A 26,406-nucleotide genomic window follows, 5' to 3' on the forward strand; every position below is an offset into this window, starting at 1 on the left:
ATCCTGAAGTTAACTCAGTGCTTAGATGTAATCACTACGTCTATATGGGATTCTTAGCTGGCTCTTGAATGCCAGAAAGTGCTCCAGGTAAAATATACTCTAGATAAAATTCACCAGTCAACTAAAAACATGGAATCCAGGGTTCGAGGCTTGGTGTTGATTTAACTATGACAGCACTCAGATTGGAGTCTGGCATCGGGGGGCAAGGCTTCATTTCTGGGCATTGCAGCTCCTTCTTGGGTGCTCAGCGTGTGCAAGTGCCAAGCCAAACCTGTAAATAAAGATACTGTGTTTTGTGTCATCATTAATACGTGCTGCTCTTGAACAGTCTTAAACTAAATTCTATTATATGTTGTGATTTCTCTTTAGGAAATTGTATGTAATACATCAAATGATTTAAGTAATTATTTACATTCTCTCAAGAGACTAACAGGAGTGGTAAATCTAAAGAGAAAATTTTCAATGCAAGTGTTATGTATATGATGAATCCTCAGCTTTTATAGGTACGCTTTCAGAAAAGATAAACCTTTATTTTGTCTGTCCATACGTTATTTTTTTTACCTAGAAGCCCCACTCATGGGCCCAAGACCCCAGTACAGTAGGTGCTGTACAGACAGCGAGCAGGAGGCAGCTTCTCCAAAGAGATGGTAGGAAGTATTACAAAAATGACAGATAGGATGTCATAAATACATGTCTGATGACCTTTTAGTAGGCTTCTGTAGACCTTTTGGACACTTTGAGGGAATTTAATTTTTGCGCTTTATAAATTTTTCAGCTGAAAGTAGGCCACAAAAAGGAACATCAAGGGAAGAAGAGAAATCACATAATAATAGTCATAGTTGAGAAACTGTAGAAGTGACAAACTTTTCACCTCTAAGAACTAGACTAGGGTTGCAGATTGGGCTGGCTCAGGTAGTCACAGGATGGTAGCATTAGGCCAAAAGTTGGATCTAGTCTTTCGAGGGACAGAATGATAAATAGATACCTATGTTTGCCATACTTGCGTTAATGCAGTTGTATGTTAGTGGTTGCAATACAGTAGAAGGGTCCTGATGCAGTGTTCAAGATTCCTTTGTATCAAAAACATACTATGTATTTTCCTTACGTGTTATGGTTTAATACTTAAAAAAAAAAAAAAACCAAACAGAAAAACCCACCAAAACAAAAAACTGTGTTGATGATTTTGCTGTATTAACACAGTTAATGTTCTCAGGAAGTACTCCTAAAGCTACCTCTTGGAATACTTTGTTTTTTCTGGACCAGGTTCCATAAATTCTGTTTTGTTCCCATTTCATATTTTTTTGGATCAGCATACTTCAATATACCTTTCTTTCTTGGTTTTTTTTTTTGACATACTATGTAGTTATTCATCATAGGCACTGTGTATACTAGAGCACAGACATAGATTCACACTAAGAAAGTTTTTCCTTCCTTTTGTGAAGGCATGTGGATTCTTTTGGGCAGGAAACTTTCCTTGACTCTGGATGAATACAACTCTATCCTTTTGTAAAAGGAAAAAAAGGCATTATTGATGAATTATGCCCTGTTAGCAGTATTATTAAAATGTAGTAACAAAATATTACTCGGTGCTGCACAGGCATAGCAATACAACCCTACTGATGATAATAGGAACCCAGGGTTAAATCTATACACATTATTTCAAGAAGCTTTCACTATTATCTTCCACTGTCATTTGTTTTCCCTTACTGTGTGGTTTTTTGAAACAGATTTTTGCATTTTTTAAATTAGCGAAAGGAATAGGTATACCTCTATCCGGTTGTTAATAAAGCCATAATAAATAACTAATATTAAAATTATGTTCAAGGTATCGTGCAACTGAGTTACACAACACACCAGACTTCTGGGGGGCAAGGTTTTATAGATGGTGGGAAGCCTTGATTATAAATGGCCTATTTACTTGTAACTTTTACTGACTTGAGAGCATACCAAGCACAGAGTTTGGTTCAAATCTGCAGTCCTTAGCTGAGAATCTGTTGTACCTGGCAGAAGTAGTATAAGGAGAGCTCAGCCTGGAGGTAGAGGAATGAGGAGTTGTTTTAAATTTTCAGGATTATTTGGTACTACAGAGGTCACTGCAATGTTTAGTAGACATTAAACAGTCAAACTCAGCAAGTCTAATTTATTGTGGCTTCTCTGGGCTGTCTCTGCAGTCTATAAGAGCTCCAAATGCCACCTTGTGCTCTGTGCTACTGTCTTATCCACTTATGCATACAATTCTCACCTGTGTATGTCTGCTTTCCACCTATATGCATCTTCTCCTACGACTTAGGGAGGAGAAGAGGTGTCAGTGGTCTCCTGAGTTGGAACCAGGGAAGTAAAGGTCAGAATTTGTCCCCTTCAACTAAAAATCCATCTCCAATTTGCAGAGAACATTATGTTATTCTTTGTGAGAAATGCAGTTAGCTTTCCACGTGAGGTTTTAATTCTCTGTGTGTCTTTCAATGCTATTGAATTAGGACCCCAATTGTATTTTGTGTTATACAGGATAACACAAATAACTGGGTTGAAGACCATTAGCCAGTTTTATTAGCAACTGTATGAATGGGCAGCAGCTCACATCCAAAGAGCTCTCGGACACTGAGATTATAGACTTCCATGCCGCTGGAAGTAAATGAATGTGGTGTTCTGCAGTATAGTTGAAATCAAGGGACTTTTTATGCAAGATGACTCGCACCATAAAACACAGGGTGACAATCACAACACTCTTCTTTTTCATATCTAAAACAAGGAGAGTGCTTTTCCTTTCATTGGTTAATGGAATAGTCAGTGCATTATAAATGTGTATATTGGTATTGTCAAGTGTTGGGCTAAACCGTCTTAAAGTTGACAGCTCTAATCACTGGGCTCTTCATTTGTTGGCAACCATGTGAAGCAATTAGGCTCCTTTATGGAATGTAAGGCTCAAGTCAGCAGATGTCCCCAAACTGATGTGTGCTTGTCACAGCCCAAAATGTGGTACGTGCCTGTGTAAGCAGAAATAACAGAGGTTTGAGGGCACATACTAGTGAGAAGTAGCAGAGTCCTGAGTAAGATGGGAAGAAAGTTTTTGTCTGAAGGCTAACTCAAAGAGGGTTAGCACTTAAAGCAAAAAAATCTTTTCCTGCTTATTTTATGCTTGGTTCGATGTGATGAAACTTAATACACTCATTATATAAAATAACATTGCTTCAAAGCAATATTTACTTCCTTAATGTAGTTCTCCCTTTAATGAAACCAACTTGCAGTCACAATTGGGCTAAATGGGCCTAAAAAGAGGGGGCATCAGTGTGTAAAATTAAGTACTTTTATCAAAATATAAATATTAAATCTGTACCTGCTATCTGTGTTTAATTTTCTCATGATCAGAAATAGCTCCTCCTCCTCAATGAAACAAGTCCTTTCCCAACTCGTGTTCGAAGAGTTTCCCCACACGTTTCTAGAAATGACAGAAATGTTTGTGGTAGCTATTAATGACCTGACTTTTGCCTTCAGAAATCCAAAAAGTGTAAGATGACTGGTTGCTGCCCTTTCACATTTCTCTTGCACTTATGGGAACACACAAAATAAGCACAAAGTATCAGTTTGCTTCTGGTATTGTTAAAGTAATACCGTTTCCATTGTCTGCCTTCATATAGCATGTGGGAAGTGAAAGATTTTTTCATAAATAAGAATTACTTATAAATTAAAGTGTAGCTTGTTGGTTTTGGTTTTTGGTTTTTTTTTTTTCCAAGAATGTAAATGGATGCTGAACACATTAGCAGGAAGTTGATTTTTATATTCAAAATGAAGCTTCGTGGGTATTTATTTGTGTATTTATTGTAGGTAGTCTCTTAGCTCTAGTGTAGCTGCTGGTAATAAGTTAAGCCTGTTTAGTTATGGTAGGAAGTGTAACATTTGTCATCATGTAAAACACATGCTTGCAGGATGACTGTGAAAGCCTCAGTTTTCAGTATGCTTGTCCACATACTGGACAAAGCTCTGGCATGGAAACCCTGGCTTCAGTTTCCTTTGACTTTATGGCACTTCATTTACCAACTGTTATCATCTGAACATAGTATGTCTTTATGGAGACATCTCCTCCCAAGGAGACCTAAGAGCTGTGTCACTGCTGCTCAGAGTCCCAGAGAAGGGAAATGTTAATGCTCCTTCTCAGCTGCAGGACAAGGAGACAGGTCTGAAGCCAGTTACCACTGATCCACAGTGGTAACTAACACAGAAAACAAGCAGTGCTTGTCCAGTGCCTTGGCTGTTCCTCAGTACAGAACAACTGTAGGAGAAAAGAAAGAGCTGCTAGGGGGAACAGGAAAAAATGCATTGGTCTTACAGATAACTTTATCTCTGAAGAACTTAAACTTTCATACTGATATGGGAGCAGAGGAAAAAATCTGGTTTTCAATGAAGATTGTTTGGGAAATGAAAACATTTTGTTCTCTGTACCCTTATGGTACTTTCATAGTACTTTGAAATTGTCCAGTGATGTTCACTTAGAAGCAGTGGCTTGCAGTAACCCTCCAGGTCAGTGGTAGAGCTGAGAAAGAAACCACAACTCTGCTTACTTCTTTGTGTCCTGGCTACTGGAACTAATCTTCTCTTCCATTAATAAGAGAGAAAATAATTGTATGCTGATTATATTCTGAGTGAGATGGTCACATTTAAGGCAGCATAAGTGCAGCTTGCATGGGGAAAAGTGAATTGTTGAATTCTGTTAAATGAAATGCCCCATCCTAATTTTGACTTCTTGAGGATCTGGGATAGAAGCTTTAAGAAGTATAAGTTTGCCCTTATATATATATATTTTTTTTTTAAGAAAAATATATATATTAGCACAACTATGGTCTAGGTCATCATTTCATCTTCTGTGATTATGTATATATGAACAGACAGACTCTGAAATAAAATGTGTATCAAACCAGAAGTAGCACCTTCGAGAGCAGTGGTTTGATTAATGAATTCTTTGATCCTAAGAAGCTGAATGAGAACAATAATATTTGGAAAAATTAGTTAGCACCTGATGTGTTTGAGTTTGTTTTGCTTTAGAAGTCTTTTAGAATTTCACAAAAAAAAGTGGAGGCACAGCGATACATAACTTTGTTTCAGAGAGCCAGAACACACATAAGACAGCATAACCCCTTTGATTCAGACTCATTTTTCTTAGCAAGCTTTTTTAGTCTGTTGTTGCAATGAGACCTTGCTTCTGAAATAATTAGGTCTGATCTGGGGGAGCCAAGGAGTCAAGTTTGTCCTGAGCTTGGTAGTGATACTGTATTTCAACGTTAGTCGGGAAATGTGAAAAACGCTAATTCTTTTCCTGTATTTTCTTCTTTTATCTCTTATATTTCATTTCTATTTTGTATGCATGATGTACATATGGGTACCTGACTTACTGTGATAAAATTATCTTCTGTATCAATTTGCGAAATATCATCTGAAGTTATGTTTATCTTTATAAAATAATCCTAACCATAATGTGTAGTGCTCACTATATTGCTCACTTATGGAAGGAACAAGTCTGAGCTTCTGTTCCTGTCTGGAGCCAAATGATTTGGACTACTTAACACCAGAGTTAATGGTTTTATTTGGGTGTTTTCTGGCAATACCATGCAGCCAGGATAACAAATATTTTTGACCACAGCTTATGCAATGCTTTCTGCTGTTTAAGCATGGGTGGTAAAGGATTTAGGAAGATCCAACAGTTCTGAGGGTTTCTTGATTTAACTTTCTGTTTGTGTATAGTATAATATTTTATTTGATACTGTTGCCAATCTTTACATTTTATTCTTCTGCCTTTCAGATAATTATTGTAAAATTAGGGTGACAACACCATACCCACATCTGAAACAGCACGTCTAAACACAGCAGCTAAGCATTCTTTCCTACTGTATTGATGATTTTCTGGTAAACGTAGAGGTGTGCATTAAATGATGCACTTTGTCCTCCTTGAGAAGCTACAAAAACTCCTCATTCTTGGTTTAACCAGCCTAGTTTTCTGAAACACAACATTACCACAATGAGAAATTTCTCTCCTATTCAGGTGTTCATAAAATTGATTTAGCACAAGCCACTAGAAAGTACAACCCCTTGTAGAATTAGGCAGACCTCAAGAACGATGTAGAGGAAAGATTCCTCAACACCAAAGGATGGGAAGTGGGACCGAGTCTGGGGTGACATGGAATAGCAAATGTTACATCTGTTCACCTCATCTGTGAACTCTATAGGAAATGTGTAGATACACAGACATTGATACTGTATAAATTACAAATTTTGATTTGGTTCCCCCCATGCTGTTTTTTTTTTTACTGTTAGTGTAAAACTACTAAAATAATCACTCTAACATACTTTTGCTACATGATGTAGCTGTGAGCAACATAATACATTTTTTCATGCTGTTACTATTTATACTCTTTATAATTGAGTTTAAACATGGTGCCCACTGTGTGCTAGTTGAACACGCAGCTTGTCTCTGACACAACTGCACCACTACAGGTTTTGCAGAGGGAGCTGGTTGTGACATGGTTTTGTCCCAGCAACTGTAAATTTCATTGCTGAGTCTTTTATTACCCATGAGCCAAAGTAGCATCTCAAGACCCAAAATTCATCCTGAGATGTTATTGGTGAGACAAAAGACACTTTGATTTAAATTTTGCATAAAACTTCAACTGGGAGTCCATTTTGAGAGGTTTTTAGTGTAGAACTCAGTGTAATTGAACTGGCTTATTGGAGAACTCAGTTGCAATTATTTTGATGATTAGTACGTGTGCACACTGAGGAGAGTATTAGGTAGTACATAGCTATCATATTGTATAATACATATTATTACAGTACATAATTATAATACAGTGCATAACATTTTATATGAAACTGTGAAATATAGTTTTCTTTTGGTGTTATTATTTATATGCTTAAAGTATATATAGTGGTCTGGCTTACCAGGGAGGCAGCTGAGTTAGCTTTGTTAGTATCAGAGAGAGAGAGATACACACACACAGCTTGAAGTGAGATCCTATTTTGAATTATTTCAAAACAAAATGTAGAATCTGTGAATGCACTCAGCTAAGGTGCTCATTTATGGCACTTTTGCTAGCAAGGTGAGAATAGGAGGGTTTAAAAGATTATTTGAGTTCTTATAAAATAAGTGCTTTTGCTTTGAAGGGCGTAGTGGGGAATATATAAAACTGAATCAGTAAAAATGAAAGCATGAATGCAGACTTTGGTGAAAGGACAAAATTTTGCATGCTTTGCAAGTCATACCAATGACTTTAAGGAGCTGCAGGAATAAAATGAACAAATTTTAGAAGATAGTTTTAAATAAATACAAAGAAGAACCAATACGAAGTACTATATTGTAATTGTTTTGCTTGTCTTGGAGGAGTTAAACTGTTCTTGTACTCACGTGTCTGAGCAGAGCTCAGAGTCTGTTTTTTATAGTAAGGTCTATTTTTTCAGTATTTCTTACTCTAAGTAAAGGTAAGGAAGGAATAGAAAAGGACAGACTGCTCTGGTTTTGCACCTCTGTTCAGCAGACAGCTGGGTATTTGGAGATAAGTAAAGCTGCTCTACACAGGTGACTAAGAACAGTCCCTTAGCAGTGAGGAACTGTGACCTGTCAGGTCAGTCTGGGGGTATAAAGGCATCCCCACGCATGCTCTCAAGGTGGATTTGTTTGCAGTGCATGTTGCAGGCCAGCAGGAATATGCCCTGTAGTGCACGTGGGGCCCTGTCTGCTGCCTGCACAACTGTGTCACTGCTCTGCCACCAGTGAGACCATGCAAGACTGCTGGTGGTGCAGATATTGCCTGCTAGCCACGTGGATGAAAGCAGATAGTCAGAACTACCCCAAATGCTCCGGAGCCTCCTTTCTCCTATCAGTATGGATGTAGTCTTTGACTTTCTATGAATCTGCACAGGAGTAAAGATGGATAGATGAGAAGGAAGGAGCGGCAATGCCAATGCAAAAAATGGCTAATTGTTCCATGTTAGGCCAGCAGCTCTGAGAAATAGGAGATAGAAAAAGTGTGTGTGGTTTTTTGGGTTTTTTTAGTGAGGTTTTTTTCCAGCATCTGAAATCAGATTTATAGTTGCTAATTAAAAATGAACTGTTTTCAGAATCAAGAATCTCTTTGCACAGAAAGAGGAGCAGCAAGCTCTTTATTTAAATGCCTTAGGCAATTTGTATAAGGCTATAGAGCTCTTTAGTACTTTGGATTTGATAGTACTGGCACCATCTGTTGGTCTTTTTCAGTGAAATCAATTTATGCTTTGAGTTCATTTTCTCAGAGACATCATAAAATCCACTGTCACGTAGGTCCCGGTAGAAGTTTTGTCATGAAAAAAGTACCAAGAGTAAATCCTGTTTACCTGCCTATATAGTATTTCAGGACAATTGACAGGATAGCATGCAGAATTCACCCATTCTTTCTTGGGCTGTTCCAATTCCATGAATAAAGAGAAGACTTTCTTTATGGAGGTAGTGAATTTCTTACTATTAAAAAAAACGGCAACATCAAATGAATTAAAGTAAGATAGATGGTTTTTTGGAGAAGCAATAGTTAAATTAAAATTGGTTGTTCTGTAAGCAGAGATAGAGTTGGAAATAAGAATTTTGAGAGGAGAGTAAACCAATATTAGAAAAAGAAGGCAGAAAAGATTGAAAAATGAGTGGGTGTAAGGACTACAAGATTGAATGCCTATCAGAAGATAATCTAAGCTAAGACTGATAGTTTCTTAAGCAGATAAAGTTCAGATAAACACACTGGGCATTGGGAAAATGTTTAAATGCATATGGAAAAGGAATAAAAGCAGAAGGAGAAAAAATGTGGGCAGATGTGCAGTGAGCTGAATTTGAATTTCTCTTTACATCTCTGTTGTAGTTCTACTCAGCTGTAAGAAGCAAGGTTGTATGACCCAGGGCACTTCCCTGATCATTCAGCCTTGCCTTGGTTAGTATTCATTGCTTGTTTAATGACACCTTTTGCAGTCCAAAATTATGGAGACAAAAAAAGAGCAAGCCTGCTCAAATCCTAATCAAAGAACACTGTTCTTTTCCTGCATTTTTTAATAAAATATCTATGAGAGGAGAATAGCCTGTACGATGACAGGACAGACTGTTTTCCTATTATTTCTGTAGCTCAAAGACCAGATATCCTTACTCAGTTTGTGAAGTATTTTACTCCTTGGTACTACAGAATCAAGCTAAGGCTGAATGAACTATGATAATACTTAAAGGTTGCAACTGGAAGTGAAGCCTCGTTTTGTTAGGTGCTCTGTAAATGTTTAAAGTAATTTGGCCCTAGATTGAACTGTTAATAACATAGGCAGAAGTAAGCCCTTAAGATCAGTAAATTTGCACCAAAGGAGACAGTAGCGTATTGCTTTCTGAACACAACTCAGCTACCTGAAATCAAATGCCCTCTAGTCTGCAGTTCAATAGCCATATTAATATTAATACCTTACTGGTTTTCTTCTGAGGCACACAATGAAGTATACATAAGTATATGTTTGAAAGAACCTTGTGTAGCTGGAAGCAAAATGCATGTCTGTATAAATAACTGTTACAGCCTTGCTTTATATACCTGATTTTCTATATAAAGGCTTGAGGTTTTTTTCCATTTAAACAGAGCTTTGTTTAGATACACAATCACTTTAATCCAAAATTCAAAACACCATATGATTTTCAGTATTAAGGGGCAGGATGCTGTGTGCTTACTAGGTGTAAGATTAACATCTTTGAAAATTTACGCTGCAGCAGATCACTGTTTTATATCTCTCAGGATGTAACTCATTGTACGGTTCATAATGCTGTTCTCACAGAGAGGTCATTTAGGCAGTTGTTCTGAAGTGTTTTTTCTGTGCCCTTCACCAAATTACCCCAAAGAAAGGAAGACAAATGGCCTCATCTGAAGCTGTAGTAAAAACACTTCATGGTCAGTTGCAGAGGAAGCAGAAAAAGATATGTAATTGCTACCAAATGCTGATGCTTCTGCAATCTTAACTAGCAAAAGACTCTGAGCACTGGGGAAGAGTGTCTGAAAGCAGAGACTATAATGTGAAGGTTTGAATACTGCTCTGGACCAGTGAGTGAGACACTTTGGGCAAGACTGTAATCATAAGCTTGGGGCAACGGTATTTTTGCTTGAATAAAATATCTTTTTTGTCTGCAGTGGCCTGAAACACACAAGTCTCCAGGTATAAAAAGCCTGTATGGCAAATAATTCCTGTACCTGCTGTGAGAGAAGATAGGATTTTTTTTTCTATGTCCAGAGGACCTCAGAGGGCTGTGATTGTGTTTGTCTTGCAGCCAGGTGAAAAGTAGTGCTTTACCACATCAGATCCATAGCAGTCTGCACGATAAAATTTCAATGTGGGTTTTATCAGGGGAGAAGTTGCGTCCAGTTTTCATGGCACCTGAAAGGAGAGTGAATTCAGTGTCCCCAAATTGTCTATGCTTCACAGACAAGTGCTTTAGGTAAATCATGATCTGTATAGTTATACTACCAGGATTTGGCCCTGCAGTTCCAGTTTATAAATAACTTTGCCTAGAAATCAGATAGCAGCATGTGCAGGTGTGAGTCATTAGTGCAGGAGACACAATGATGTGTGGAAAAAGCATGGCTCACATCCAAGCCAGCCCACACACTTTCATCAGCCCCTTGAAGTCTGCAGCACAGAAAAAGTCAAATTTTTCAAGTCAGGCTGCTGTAGCCCACCCAGTCTTAAAACTCAGAGATGCAGTAATATGGAATGCAGTGCTTCTCCTGGTGCTTTGTCGATCAGTCATTTTCAAAAGGCAGTTTTGGAAGACTAATTTACTGTCTGAGTTAATTACCACAATTTCAACTGAATAGACTAACATCCCTCACATAGACACACAAAAAATGTGTGTCAAAGCTGCATTCTCTAAACCATTGTTTTAGAACGTGTACTTCTAAGTTCTAAGGAATGGGGGAAATATTCAAATATTACTTGATTTTATTTTTAAAGTTTCATGAGCTGAAACTGGAAACAGTTAATGATATTGACCTGCCTGATTGCAGAGTTAATGGAGGCTGTAAGGAAGAAATCAACAAGTACCAAAATAGCACTTATGATAAGGTGCTGGTTTTGGAGAGAATTCCAGGGAAGGAAAAAAGGAGCTTTTAGTTCAGGAATATGCCTGACTTCTAACTGGTCTGGCAAAGTTTATCCTTCCAAGGCTTAACTTAAGCTGAAAGGGGATACTTGACTCCTGAAGCTCGTGGCTCTCATCCATACTCTGATTCTTTCTTACTGATGTCTAGTGAAGATTCTGGGCAAGACAACTGAATTCAAAAAGGCTTCAAGTTATTTTTTTAAGCCAAGATTAAAGACAGAAGTGGATTCTTTTTCATATAAAAACATGTTTGCATTCTAGAACTGGTATATTTTCAATGTTGCAAATTGAATCATTGTTTTTCTACATAAGTTGCCCATTTTACTATTTGCTGGACAATCTTTTTTCCCCATATGTGTTCTTTTCCTATTTTTGCAATGAAGTAAAGATAGAAAATTGAAGCACAAGTTTAGATCACTTTCTCTAAAATTGTGGCTTTAGATCTTACCAAAAGATACCATATATTTTTCTTACTTGCTGCCATTGAAATTATGGGTAGGATTCAAAGTTCTGTGCAGAGATGGTCACTTCCTTTCCTGTTTCTATTGGCATGTTCTTGTGCATGGATTAAACAGTAAAATGTGAGATTTAGACATCCTAGTAGACATAGAACAGAGATATAGAGAAAGCAGGGAATGTCAAACTAATCAGGCTGTATTACAAATTATGTGGTTCCACAGAAATTCTGTAAATTTTTATGCTCAGTTTCTTCTGACTGGCATCTGCCTGGAAAGGGTAAAATAAACTTTAACGTCAGTCTGCCTTCTGTGAAATTGATACAGCCAGAGCTGATGAAAATGTCTTTGAGGTATCAACCACCTTTCCACATTTTTAAAGACAACAAAATTCTGTAAATTGCAACCACATAAATCCAAATTAAGATGTCAGAGGTATTACTGTAGGCTTACAGTGATGTAGATGAGAGCAATATTTGGCTCAGCTACTTTTCTGCTATTGTTCCTTTAAACTGTGCTCATAATGAAGAAGAGGAGAGGTAATATAATATAATTGCTCAACACACTTTTTGTAAATAGTTTTATTAAGAAAACAGTTAAGGAATTTTTCTGTATTTTGTGATGGTCTTTCAAAAGCTCCTTTCATTTGAAACTAAGAAGAATTAGCATTTTTGTTCTTTATTGTGGTTTAAGAAATTATTCTGTTGCTTCGGTATTACGTTAGTTTTCATCTGTCCCTAATTTAGTAGATACTAACTTTAGACCACTAAGAATGATACTGTCTAGATTTATAGCTAAGTTTCCTTCCAGCAAATTCTCTGTCACTTTGCATGGAAACTGTTTTAAAGATGATATTATTACTATACACTGCTTTTTTTCATATATGAGCTCAACATGAGGGTTTGTGAGCCGTTTTCTTAAAGGCAAAGGTTTGTAGGGTTTATTCCCCTACTTCCTCATGTGAAATATTAACACCCGCTACATGATAGGTAGAAATTACAATACATGTTGTAAGTGTTAGAAGTGTGTTTAATCAGGTCTGAAAATGCTATAATAGAAACTAATTCAGATTACCTAATTGGTATAATCAGATTCAAATAACAGTATTGTCAAGTGCATCCAGTTGTATAATCAATTCTGCTAGAATAAGATTCTGCACTTTTGCAGAAGAAAAAATATATGGGTAAAAATGATACACTGAGAATATACTGTATTCCTTACAACTATTTTTCATCTTAAAAACGGGAAAGGAGGATAAGAGCAGCTTTCTCAGGAGAAATGTATGAAGAGTAGATAAGTGTCACCAGCATAAAGTGCCATGACATTCAGTAGCAATGTTGTTAGTCACTAAATATACATAAACTCAAAATAGGCAAATGTAGAACTGTCCTCATTTTGGCTGGGATAGAGTTAATTTTCTTCCTAGTAGCTGGTATAGTGTTATGTTTTGGATTTAGTATGAGAATAATGTTGATAACACACTGATGTTTTCAGTTGTTGCTACTTAGTGTTTATACTAAGTCAAGGATTTTTCAGCTTCTCATACCCAGCCAGCAAGAAGGCTGGAGGGGCACAAGAAGTTGGGAGGGGATGCAGCCAGGACAGCTGACCCAAACTGGCCAAAGGAATATTCCATACCATATGTCATTGTGCCCAGTATATAAACTGGGGGTAGTTGGCCAGGAGGGGCGGATAACTGCTTGGGAACTAACTGGGCATCGGTCAACGAGTGGTGAGCAATTGCATTGTGCATCACTTGTTTTGTATAGTCTAATTCCTTTAGTATTATTATTATCATTTTATTATTATTGTTATTATTATTTTCTTCCTTTTCTGTCCTATTAAACTGTCTTTATCTCAACCCACAAGTTTTATTCTCTTTTCGATTCTCTCCCCCATCCTCCTGGGTGGGAGGAGTGAGTGAGTGGCTGCGTGGTGCTTAGCTGCTGGCTGGGGTTAAACCGTGAGAAGACCACCACTGGCCAATTTCCCAATGTCGAGGAGAAACTCAACAAAATAACATAAGAATGTATGTCAAAAATACGATGTGATTACGTTGTGTTGTGATGCTTCTGTGTATTATGGAAGAAAGGGTCAAGGTACAGGTGCATCCCGGTTGGAAAAGAGACATAAAATAATGTGGTGAAAGGAAGAGTCAGTTATGCCATATGTTGTCCTTTGTGGGATATTTCCACACCATTGAAGATTTTTTCCGTTTGGGGGTAAAGTTTCTGTAGCCTAAGAAACACTAGAAATGCTTTGCTTGACAAGCAGTAATGCAAGGGAATACAGTTGGTGTCCTGAGTCCCTGGCTTTCTTTTAAGCTGTCACCCAAATTCTGGATCTCACTTGCATAAGAAAACTTGCTTCACATTTTTTTTCTAGTTGAACAGAAGCAACCCTTTCCATCCCCTTTGGACTAATGCTGCAAACAGTGGGCAGTCAGGGGAGCTAAACTTATTCATACCAGGCACAATTTAACCCAGGAAATCTAGTTAGCTTATGTGTTAGATTCAGGCTTTTGTATTCCAGTTGGGGTTTCAGTTAGAAGGACTTTTACGGGTATTGGCTTTAGTCAGGCAAGAATGCCCACCTTGCTGAAAAGAGGAGCTCAGCATGGCAAAGGATCAGGCCTCTGCAGTAAGCTCTTCCAGAAACATTCTCTCTGTTAAACAAAGTCCAATATGAAAAAAGGTTACTGTTCAAGTAATTTTTTGCTTCAAAAATCACAAAACACCTTTTGAAGTATACGAGAGAAGAACCTGAATAGAAACCTAGTAATATCACCATGATCTTGATGCAGATTGTTATATATAGATGAGCTAAATTCTTTTTTGGTTAAACTGCACGCAGTATTTATGCAACAGCAGGATTAAGTTTCACTCATGACTCATAGCAACATGTCCAGTTCTGGGCTTCCCAGTACAAGAGAGACATGGACGTACTGGACAGAGTCCAACAAAGGTACACAAAGGTGATTAAGGGACTGGAGCATCTCGCCTATGAGGAAAGGCTGAGGGAGCTGGAACTGTTTAGCAGAGAAGAGAATGCTTATGGGGGGGATCTCATCAGTGTGTATAAATAGGTGATGGGAGGTTGCAAAGAGCATGTAGCCAGGCTCTTTTCAGTGGTGCCCAGTGACACAATAAGAGGCAATGGGCATAAAGTTAAACATAGGAAACTCTGTCTGAACATCAGGAAACACTTTTTTACTGTGAGAGTGACTGAGCACTGGCACAGGTTGCCCAGAGAGGTTGTGAAGTCTTCATCCTTGGACGTATTCAAAAGCTGTCTAGACACAGTCTTGGGCAACCAGCTCTAGGTGGTCCTGCTTGAGCAGGGGGTTGGACCAGATGACCTCCAGAGGTCCCTGCAAACCGCACCCAGTTTGTGATTCTGATTCTGTGCCTGCACTCTGGCTCTAAAGACGAAATTTAATTTTTACAAAACGTGAAAGAAGATATCTTCATTCAGTTATGGCTAAGCCAAGAATTAGTAGAAATAGTTTTCAGTTTGTGTGCTCTAATACTTAAAGACTGCAGCAAGAAGTGTATGAATAAATCTAGTTCTCATCATTGACAAGAATTGGGAGTTGGTAACTGAGTTGTAAGTAGAATTGTAATGTGAAGATGTGTCGTGGTTTAACCCCAGCCGGCAGCTAAGCACCACGCAGCCGCTCGCTCACTGCCCCCCCACCCCTGGGATGGGGGAGAGAATCAGGAAAAAAAAAAACTCGTGAGTTGAGATAAAGGCAGTTTAATAGGACAGAAAGGAATGAAAAACAATGATAATGATAATAATAATAATATGACAATAGCAATACTAAAAGAATTAAACTATACAAAGCAAGTGGTGCACAATGCAATTGCTCACCACTCGTTGACCGATGCCCAGTTAGTTCCCGAGCCGCGATCCCCCCTCCCAGTTAACTCCCCCCAGTTTATATACTGGGCATGATGTCATGTGGTATGGAATAGCTCTTTGGCCAGTTTGGGTCAGCTGTCCTGATGGTGTCCCCTCCCAGCTTCTTGTGCCCTCCAGCCTTCTTGCTGGCTGGGCACGAGAAGCTGAAAAATCCTTGACTTAGTATAAACACTACTTAGCAACAACTAAAAACATCAGTGTGTTATCAACATTCTTTTCCTACTAAATCCAAAACACAGCACTATACCAGCTACTAGGAAGAAAATTAACTCTGTCCTAGCCGAAACCAGGACAAGATGTTATTCTCGATGTGTGGGTGCCTATGGAATTTATTCTTGGTTTCAATACCATTCAATTAGCATGGTCAGTTGCTATGGGTAGTATCTGCCAGAGATCAGACATGTGGTGCAATTTGAAATGGTAAAACTGAAGTCTGCAATTGTGTTGTAGGAAAAATCAACTTTGAAGTGATACTTATTAATTCTCCTATGCCAATTTAAAGTTCTGATCTGCAACTCTTTTTTTAGCATTGATAGTATCAGTCTTCACTGCTCTCACTCTGCAGTGCCAATACCAAGATCTTCCCGTCTCATGCAGTGACATTTATAAAGCTTTTATTACAGTGTCTTTGGGCAGGCTGCGTCTGCTGATTCAGGCGTAGTGGGAACCAGGAGCTTTTCCAAAATTTAGACAAAATCTTTCTTTGTGACCTTCTTTCTCCCCTCAGATAAATCAGTTAGTCCTTCTTTGGCTCAGTTTTGCTGTCTCTAGGAAAAAAATTATGACATGATATTGCTGCTGTAAAACTTTGCTCATGGTCTGCCAAAGTGCTTTGATATACTGAGATTTAAGGCACTGCAGAGCTGCCTGCCTCACACAACAGCTGCGGGCTCCCGTGCCTGGGGACTGGCCTCTAGTGGCTCATCTTCAAACAGGAGAGAGGAGCCAGGCAGTAACAGCCCCTCTTGGTCTCTCTGGAAAACATTACACAGGTAAAATGTCCGCTGTGAACCTTCTCAGCTTGACTTCTATTAAGGTGATAATATAATTTGGATGTGTCAAGGATGATGGACATTCAGCCTTTGAAGGAGAGAAGGTTAATTGGTGGGTAGGAGGTGTGGTTTTGAGGACATTCGTGACCTTTTGTGATGGTGCTCATTCATGTTATTTCAGATGAACTAATAAAAGCTGTCTAGTACTTCTCTGTAAGACTTTGCTACAAAGGATGGTGCTCTGCCAACTTTCAAAACCAATGGATGGAAACACTAGACTTGATAAAGAAACGTCATCTATAATTGTCGGGTTGATTTAATGGCCTTCTAACTGCAGGTGGTCACACAGACATGGTGCATATCTCCACTATCCAGATTTGAGAGTCCTCAGTAGCTCTTGCAGTGAGGAGTCTCCATGGCTTTCAACTTGCTTATAATACAGAAGCATGTTGGTTTACTGGTTTAATCATATTAATTAACTTTGCAGCCCTCACTCGGGCTGCTTGTCAAGGTGACTTTTCCTTGCTTTCAGGCTTGATGTGTGTTTGCTGAAGCCCCAGGACTAAGTGCTGAATGCGAGGCATTGGGCTTACAGGTGCTTACACTAGCATGGTGATGCTCCTTGTGTCACTGCTTTTTTTGTCTTTGACTGCTAGCACTACTCCTCCTCAGTTCATACACTTCTCATTTTAATAGAACCGCTATTGTTCCTTGTGTAATTTTTCTTCTCCTCTTGTCCCCGCTTTTCCTGCTAGAAGTCCTGGCTTAGTATCATATGTTGAATAACTGAGTGGCAGTTCAAAGTGTTTGCTGGGACAGGGCTTATTACTGGGCGTCACTGGTTCAGGTGTGTGTAAAATAAGGAGAAATTTCCAGTGAAAATAGCCAGATTTTTGCATGTATGAGATCAGAAGATTGGATTCTAGAATAGTAGCCATTTTACATATATTTAAATTATTTTTGGCTTTCTAGTCTTTAGCAGAAATGTTTTCATATTTCAGATTTATTTAGAGCAGCGGCATTTAAAATTAGATGCTCTGTGGAAATTTACAGTACAATTTATTGTCCTTCCCACTTTATACCGAGTGCTGAATTCAATGCAATGTTAAAATGTTTAAATATGTCTTATAGAATATTGCTAAAAATAGGTTTAATAGCCACTGCCAATGTTTTTGTGTGTATGACAGAATAATTAAGTGTGGCTCGTTTAGATTTTTTTGAGCTTCACCTCCTGCTAGTGATGGCAGATATGAATAATGTTTAGCTGTAAAGTGACTGGGGCAAGAAACCTCCAAATATCTGCCAGAAAAATGAAATAGGATTAGTAGATGTGCATAGTTCTGACTGTATAAACAGTTTTACAAGTGTATTATTGTAAATCAAATTCCATGTGTTCATTTGTTTTCCCAGTTTAAAGATCTTAGGTGCGTAGCAGAAAAGAGGGAAGATGGGTTTTGTGCTGTAGCAACTGGAGGGCAGTGATGTGGATCTGGAAAAAGGTCAGAGGCTGAGGCTGAACCTGTTTAAGCTGCACTCCTGCCCTTTCCTGCCCCTTGGTCCTGCATGCGATAGTTGCCCAGTGCCATGGCTTGTGAGGACAGTGACCTATAGAGGATTCAGATTTTAAAACTGTAATAACTCTGCTCCTACAGGAGATGTGTGTTGTAATCTGTCTGGTGACGCAGTTATCTAGTTTGAACGTGTGCCAGTAATCATATGAGGCAGGCAAGCACAGTCAGTGCTGAAGAAATGCTCCTGTGGTCCTTTCCAGGCTGTTGACAGCCACCAAAAGCTTCCGTAGTTAGATAGTGAGCTTTATAGGACAGAGATGCTGCCGTATGTTTGCGAGCATTAGGGCATTTTTATGGTACTGCATGAATAATAACCACATGCAAATGAAAACTAAAAAAAAGAGGCAATAGAAAATTGGCCCAGGAGCCTTTGCAGGTTCACTGATATAAGCGGGAGCCCTATTTGTATGCCCATAATTCACGAGGTGTCTATATCAAGCAATTGTTCTGTCCATGCTTGGGGTGGAAAAATAATTTTGGGAAATATTTCTGAGAATTGCAAACCTAGGTGACGATCAGATTTTATCAGAGGCGTGGATAGCCAGACACTGCACAGATGGCAGAAGGTAACAGAGTTTGGATGAATGCTTGTGCTTAACCATTTTGCAATTGATTTTGGTTTATCGCTTTCAGAATTCAATAGAATATTTCATTCTCTGAACCTATTTTTAACACTTTAGGAAGTGTTTCAAAGGGCAGCTGGCTTCACTGACTTGGTTTTAAGTATGTCCACAAAACATTTATAACTTCAAACTATAGCAAAAACATTTAGTTTAAAAGGACTTTTTTCTCTCTTTCTAGGAAGCCTGTACTAGCTCCCTTCCCCCACAGGCTTACCAAGCAAGCTGTGTAAGGAGAAGTGGCTCCTGTGGCCGCTAAAGAAAACAGTTGAACCAGACAAGCATTTGCTGAGAGCTTAATCTGGAGTTTATGCCAGATCGGGTATGCAAGCCTTACTGAGAGGCTTCTTTCTTCCATCAGACATCAAAATTGTTTTCTTTTGTGACCACAGGCAGGGGGATGCTTGGAGTATGTCAGAAGCCATAAGTTAGACTATATCTATCAGTTATGGCAGCAGGTGCTCTCTGAGGATGCTTAGTGCAGGCGAAACCGCATGCGGGGGAGGCAGGGTAAATGTCATTGCATTTAGCCGAAGCTGAACTCAGGGCTGCTTTCCAGCCAGCAGGCGTGAAGCTAGCATTTTACCTCTGCAGTGTGCTGCCATTGCAGCACTGACTGTTTTTCACGATTAGGTAATAATTTTCTGCATTGCAGGTCTGCATGCATGCAGCTTCATTATCTGTATCATTACTTGTCATTAAAAAAAAAAAAGAAAGCAAAAAAGCAAAGACATGTTGAGATCTGCAGATATGAACACCTATATTCCTAAACAGGGTAAGAAAAGTAATATTTGTACTGTTTTGTGGTTGATGTGGAGTTTGTGCTATTTGTGAGGGTAAAACAACACTGAGGCTGGGAAACTAAGGGCTTTTATACCTCCTTCTTGGGAAGAGAAAATTTCAAAACTTATTTCCTGTGAGACACCCAATTCTAGAAAATAGCCTTCTTTTGAACTTTTAAAGTAGGAGCCAGCAGGGGCTTTTCTTGGGTAGCAAGGGAAGGGTTTGCAGATTACATAAGGACCATCATCCTCAGGCCGTGCGATGAAGGGAAAAGTGGTATCTCTTGAGGACAGGCGTTGTCAGAAAGAGCTTGGCCAGAGGTTTCCTCCTGCCTGTTTCTGATGGTAAAAAAAAAAAAAAAAAAAAAAAAAAAAAAAATTATATCGTGTATGAAGTTACTGTGAAACCCAAGCCCAGATCATGACAGAAACCCTTAACTTATTTTTAGCAGTTCAAAGGAATGCTGATAAGCATCTTATTAACTTATGTATTCTGACTATTTCTCAGCATCTATGAAAAGCCAGATGAAAGGAAAATGAGTGTCACATCTCAAGACATTGTGACGCTGTAGTGTAGGTGTCCAAATGCTGATGTGCCCAGATGACTATGCAACCAGGTATGGAGCCTTTGGCCTATAAAATTGTGATTATGAAGAGGAAACATATGGAAGACTGTCCTCTGAAATTCTGAGTGAGAACTAGTGTGCTTCATCTGGATTTCAGAACAGATGCCATAAAAAAACCAATGAAATAAGCACAGGTTGCAGCTTTCTTGTCCTAGCAGTAAATATTGCAGAATTTGGGAATGCTTTGTACTTCCAAATATCAAGCTACTCTTCAGTTCTTATTGTGGATTTGAAGGTCTAACTTTGGGCATACAGGTTAGGAGATGTGTGGAGATACTAAAGCGATGGGAATATATCCTTCTGTGGGAAGGAAAAAGTAACTATGGTCAGGGCAGTCATTTGATCTTACTGGTGTAGTTTTGCAGAAGAGATACATCATCTTCAGGACCTAGCTGAAAATGTAAGTGGTTGCATAATTGAATATTAAAGCTTCTAGTACTTATCCTGTTCATTCCCTTGGTAGCTGTGTTTTAATACTCCTAACATAAAATAACCCCATAATGAAATAACAGAATTTAGAAATTAAGAGGATGAGATATTGAACCGGTGCCCATTACTTCACCTCCTTTTCGTAGAAGGTTTCCTGCCCTGATAAAATATTGAACAGTTTGTAAGCGAGCACAGCTTTTTTGCTTTGGTATGCCGCTGTGAATTTGAGGTGAGTGTAGTTGCTACCCAAGGATGTGGTACTTGTTGGAGGGTTAGGTATGAGAAACTGGGTCAGGTTATCTGGCCCCTGAATGCTCAAGTAATTCATAATATAATCTTGTTAACCTGCAGTTATTTTATCTGAATGCCTTATAGTTGGCCTGAAAAAAAATAGTAGTCTCTTTCAACATCTCAGCAGGTTCATTAGATTAGCTTATTAGCCAGACTGAACGTCATTTTTATAAAATATACTATTACATATTTACTGATTTGTTTGTTAATAAGCCACAACGTACTGATGAATCATTACAACTAATCTTATTTGCCAAAATAAATTAATGAGCTATATCTGTTAAAGCTATATTTTTTATGTTTTTATGTTCTGTCTATTTGCTTTCTTAGGAAATTGCTTTGTTTAATAAATCTGCAGGCTCTTTTCCTGTCACTAGTTCAAAATAGATGTGGAAGGAAATTTTCTTTCGGATATACTCCATTTTGCTTCAAAATTATTTTTTTTAAATGGCCTTCAGTATAGCAAAGGGAAATTATTTTATGTCCTTCAGAAGGGTAAGTTAGGTGTTTTTCCATGAGTTTCACACCAATATTTTGTGCATTGGTGTAATGGAAACATGTTGCATACTCAACCTTTGGACCAGGTGTCAGTAATTCCTTTACAAGTTCCAGCATCAGGTTGGCTTCACTGTGTAATAAAACTATTTGGTAAAACCTGTACAGACATTGGCTGGTAGAGGCAAGCTGTACTGGCCTGTTCAGTGCTGCAGGAAGAACAGCAGGCAGGGGGAAAGAAAACAGCTCCTTCTTAACAAGATCTTGTCTCACCAAGGCAAATTAAAATAACCATGTCATTTATCTGTATTGTTTCCTGTCATGTGCTGCTTAACAGTGTGTCTATGACCAACCTTTCAATACTCTGTCCTCACAGTACAATTTAGTTTTCTGCTCAATTTATTTGCTGTTACCGAAAGTCAGTATTATATTACTGAAGCTGGAGAATTAAGATAGTAATATATGGACTGTGCTTTATGCTCATTATAAGTTACATCCTTCTATTTAAGGAGAAATAGTAGAAATACACAGGAATGGAAATAGAATTACAATGCATTATGGTTCAGTGATGCAATATGTTTTTACCTTGGAGCACCAGAGGATTAGTAATTATATACCTATCACTTAAAAGGAGGAAAAAACAATATGTCTACCTTACGGTGGTATGTGCCATTTCCTCAACCATTTGCATTCTCTTTGGAGGGAAAATCCCTGAAGTGAATCCGGCGTAACAATACCAGCTCCTTACAGTATGCGGCTCAGGCAGATAAGAGTTGAATATTACGTTACTCCATATTTGTATGGAGTGTCAACAGCCATAGCATCCACATGTTGGAGGTGCTTGTAAAGCAGTCTTGAGTACTGCAGATTTAAATTCATAATTTGAAATCAGAATGTGATAACTGCTTTCTACTCCATTCTGCAGTTTTGGTTAAAAGAATCTTATTTAAAATTCAGTTACCATTAGAAATGTCTTTATTCTTTGTTTATTTGGTACTGTATTACAATTTGCCAAAAGCGGTTTAGGCAGCAGTCACCCTTACCATTCAGAAAGTACAAAGGAGGAACAACAGTAGGCTTTTGTTTTGTCAGTTGTTCTTAGGTAAACAGGGATAATTGATGTATCTGTTAGCACAGGGTGGTTCCTCTCTACCTGATGGTTGAGTTGGTTTGTTTGGGTTTTTTTTCTTCATAGCTGTGGACATTTTTTAATTTCTTCTACTGATTATCTTAAACAGCTTGGTGTCTTTTTCTTAGTTGCACTGCACCTTACACAATTAGTTTGAGTGGTGAAAAGAATGATGTAAGTAAGCAGCTCTCCAGACTCTTGACATTTCGTAAACCAGTGTTTTATGGATGTTAATTTCTATATAGAGTCAGTGCCTTGGAATTTGGGTTCCGGAGAGCAGTGTTTTTCAATATTGCAAAATCGTATTTTCTTCTTGCTGAAAAAGACATCTTTGCTAGCTGTTTTTGTGATGGCTGAAGGTTCATAAACTTCTTGTATGCTTTCCATTGCCACAGGGTCACATTACTTTTGGGAACAGAGTTTCCAATGTGGGGGCAATAAATACTAGTATTTACTTATTTTTATTAAGTAAAAATGTATCCAGTCTCACTATGATGTTCATAATTGCACTAAAGGTCAGATTTTTCTCAGGTTAAAGTTTTTCTGCTCTGCATCTCTTACTTGGCTGTGGTATTTAGTACTATTACAAGAAAATATAGATAGGGTTTTTTTGTTTCATTTTGGAAATAAAATCTAAACTGAAATACGCAAAATTCTCTCAGAGAAGTTCTTATAAAAAATGAACCCCTCTTAGCAATTTGTTACAGTCTTACTTTATTTTTCATTTCATATACTCTTTCCTGCAGATCTGGTGTGATAGTTGACTAGTTTAATTACTGCCTCTCCGAAAAGATGAGTGTTTGTAGAGTCTAAAGTGTGTCATTTTCCTTTAGAGGGAACCATGATGGGAAGAGGACAAAAGTAAAGTGTTTGCAAATTAGCAGTGTAGCTGTATTTGTGCGCACCCTTAAAATCTGCAGTTATTCTGACAGAATGGCAGCTGTGAAGGTGCAAAATTCAGAGGATCTGAAGATCCTTTTCAAAAGCTCATCATTGCTCGCAGACTAAGTAGACGTGTAGCCAATGGAGTGTTTAAGGAAGATAAAGTAGAACAGCAGTTGCTGCTGTTTCAGTTCTTCTGGATGCTTACAATTCTTGGAGTTTTTTCCTCAAATAGTCTCAATAGCCCGATTTCCTGGATTAGCAGTAATTTTCTAATTAAATGGAATTTCCAAGACAAATGCCACTTTCTCGATGCCAAAACTTGTCACAGAAAGGATTGTTTACAGTGGATCTCCCATTCCACTAGACCAGGGAGAAGAAAGGCTAGCTGCTGCAGCATTCTTCTGGCTCTGTAAACAGCAGAGTGCCCCAACTCTCGCTGGCTTTGCAAATGTTAAGGCTATTCAATGCCTAGAAAATTTACTTAATGTCTCAGACCTAGGCTTGGGAACCGCTCAGCAGTGGCAGTATGTTACAGACTTGTTATCAGTATGTGGATTAAAGATGTTAATGTTATTGGACTTCGATCCATTGTCATCCTTGTGAAAATGCCAGTCCCACAGGTATTCCAGTATTTGACTAGCCTAGTTTATTCATTTCACACAGCCAGCCTAAAGCATGCCTAAAGTCATAGCCAGCCTAAAGTCATCTTGTGCACCTCAAAATATTTTCCCTGTCCCTCTTGTCCAATCTTTCTTAATGTATGGTGATGCATTGAGGCCCAGTTTCTCAAGCATGTTCTTTAACCTTTTGTTTTTTGGTTTGGTGTTTTTTTTTTTTTCTTTGTTGAGAAGACAATCAGCTTTCTGACGAATAGTTTTGGATCAATGTGCTGTGTTCCACTGTGCTGGTATTCTCCATAATCTACATCCTCTAGAAATCAGCAGGAATGTTACTCAAGCTGGCATCTTGAGCTTAGAACAAAAAGCAGTCCAGAAAACTAAAGAATACTTTTCTAGGGAAGCTGTAGTGTCTACAGTAATTTAATGTAATCTTCAGCAGACGTTTTATAGACTTGAGAATCTGCAGTTTTCCAGGCAAGTTAGAGGACCCTTCTTCTTCCCCCAGCTTTATATGCTGAGCATGACATCATCTGGTATGGAATATCCCTTTGGTCAGTTGGGGTCAGCTGTCCTGGCTGTGCTCCCTCCCAGCTTCTTGTGCACCCCCAGCCTACTCGCTGGTGGGGTGGGGTGAGAAGCGGAAAAGGCCTTGACTTGGTGTAAGCACTGCTCAGCAATAATGAAAACATCCCTGTATTATCAACACTATTTTCAGCACAAATCCAAAGCATAGCCCCATACTAGCTACTAAGAAGAAAATTAACTCTACCCCAGCTAAAAGCAGCACACCTACCCATTTGATTTCTGTTCCACCCATTTTATGTGCCTTGCTCATGATGATTTTGTTTTGTGTTTAGTGTTCTGCTGAAGAATGAGCGAGCTGAGACCGTCCTGGGACACGTCACCTAAGTTTAGGTCTCTTTGCTAGTAACATAAGGGTCTAATTGCAGTTGTTTTTAATGACTGGGCATTTCTTTTGATGCTAGGTGATGCAGATGTATCTCCCATTCTGTGGGATTGCTATATCCAATGCCCAGCTATTTGCAGCTTCAAGGAAGGAGTATGACAGAAGCAGGGTAAGTAAAAAAATGTATATTGGACCAATATCAAACTTTCGTCTTTTGTTCCTTCAGATTCCATCTATGCATACGTGTTTGCTAAGCAGGCAGTTTTAACTATGTTTTATTTCAAAAAATGCATTTTCAACAGATCACTATCTTGACTGAGGCAGCAAGCAGAGAGTGTGGGAGGGAAATACATTCATGATGGTGGCTGTTGTTTGCTGATGTCAGTTCCATGTTTTGTAGTGCTGAAACAATTGCATTTGTGACACAGACGGTGCAGGAGAGAGTGTTACTTTGGCAGAGATTCAAACTCTCATAAAATTCTAGTAATATCAAACCTTTGCCATCCTGAATTTGTAATATTCAATTCATGTGCAAATAATGTGGAAATATCTTTATAAAAGTAAGCAAGAAAAAAACCTGTATGTGAAGGGTTTTGACAGCATGTGTCTGCATAGATACATTACTCATGATTTCTGATGCCATGCATGAGTTGAGACGGGAGGCTCCAAAGAAGTGAAAATAATGCTGAGCTCACATGTCATTCTCAGAGAGGTCTTTATTTTTTAAGAAATAAAATGGTAATTTTGAGGGGGTTTTGATAACTGTTGGCTTTTTTTTTATCACCTTTCCTGCAATGATGGGAAATGATACTTTTGTTGTGGATCACAGCTGCAAAGCTTCAGTAGAAGTACCACTGGTAGTGTTGAACCTACTCTTGCTTCACAAAGCAGGAGAAACTACAGTGGGGTGGGTCTGTGTATTTAGCACAGACATTTGTATATTCAGGATTTTGGTGCTTTCCATGTATGGAAGCTAATGCTTTCCACTACTTTGAAAACTAACAATAGCCCTTTCTAATGGTGTATATATTTAAGGGTTAGGAAGCATCTGAGCTTGTCTTCTGTCCAGGTCTGACTACAGACCACTATTTTGGGGTGGAGATGTGGAGGAGACTGGGGGGGGGGGCGGGCGGGGAAGATTTTCTGCCAAAGATTTTTTCTTTGTTTGATGTTCAAACAAAATAATTGACTACATAGAGACTTAAAATTTGCTGCAGATTCCCAGCCTGCAGGGAACAATGACAGACTTTTGAGGAGTTGGTGTTTAATCTTCTGAGGGAGGCATTCAGCAGAAAAGTATTAGGGACGTTCTCATTCTTCATTAGAAAATGGTAAATTCTGGTGGTTGGACACATCAGGAAATTAGATTAGAGATAGATTCTTTGTTTCTTGTTGCCACTTCAGCCATGCGAGGCATAACAAATATCACTGCCATTTGACAGCTACATGGTGGCCTGTACTTAATTGCATTTCTGACCTGTTGGTGGTCTTTAGCTTTGCTTAGTCTGTGATTGAAATTAGTTGGCAAGTAACACGTGATGGACAAGCCCATACT

General features: G+C 38.6%; 1 protein-coding gene across 1 annotated transcript in view; it reads left to right on the plus strand.

The window, feature by feature from the left end:
* Window positions 1-26,406, plus strand: part of PDE11A (phosphodiesterase 11A) — a 137,556-nt gene that overhangs the window by 33,985 nt on the left and 77,165 nt on the right. Inside the window, exon 3 of the mRNA XM_050900076.1 lies at window positions 24,931-25,020. Within this exon, the coding sequence (XP_050756033.1) occupies window positions 24,931-25,020 (90 nt within the window). The remainder of the gene's footprint in view (window positions 1-24,930; window positions 25,021-26,406) is intronic.

The sequence above is a fragment of the Gymnogyps californianus genome, chromosome 7 (assembly GCF_018139145.2).
Source record: "Gymnogyps californianus isolate 813 chromosome 7, ASM1813914v2, whole genome shotgun sequence".
In the NCBI taxonomy this organism is placed as follows: Eukaryota; Metazoa; Chordata; class Aves; order Accipitriformes; family Cathartidae; genus Gymnogyps; species Gymnogyps californianus.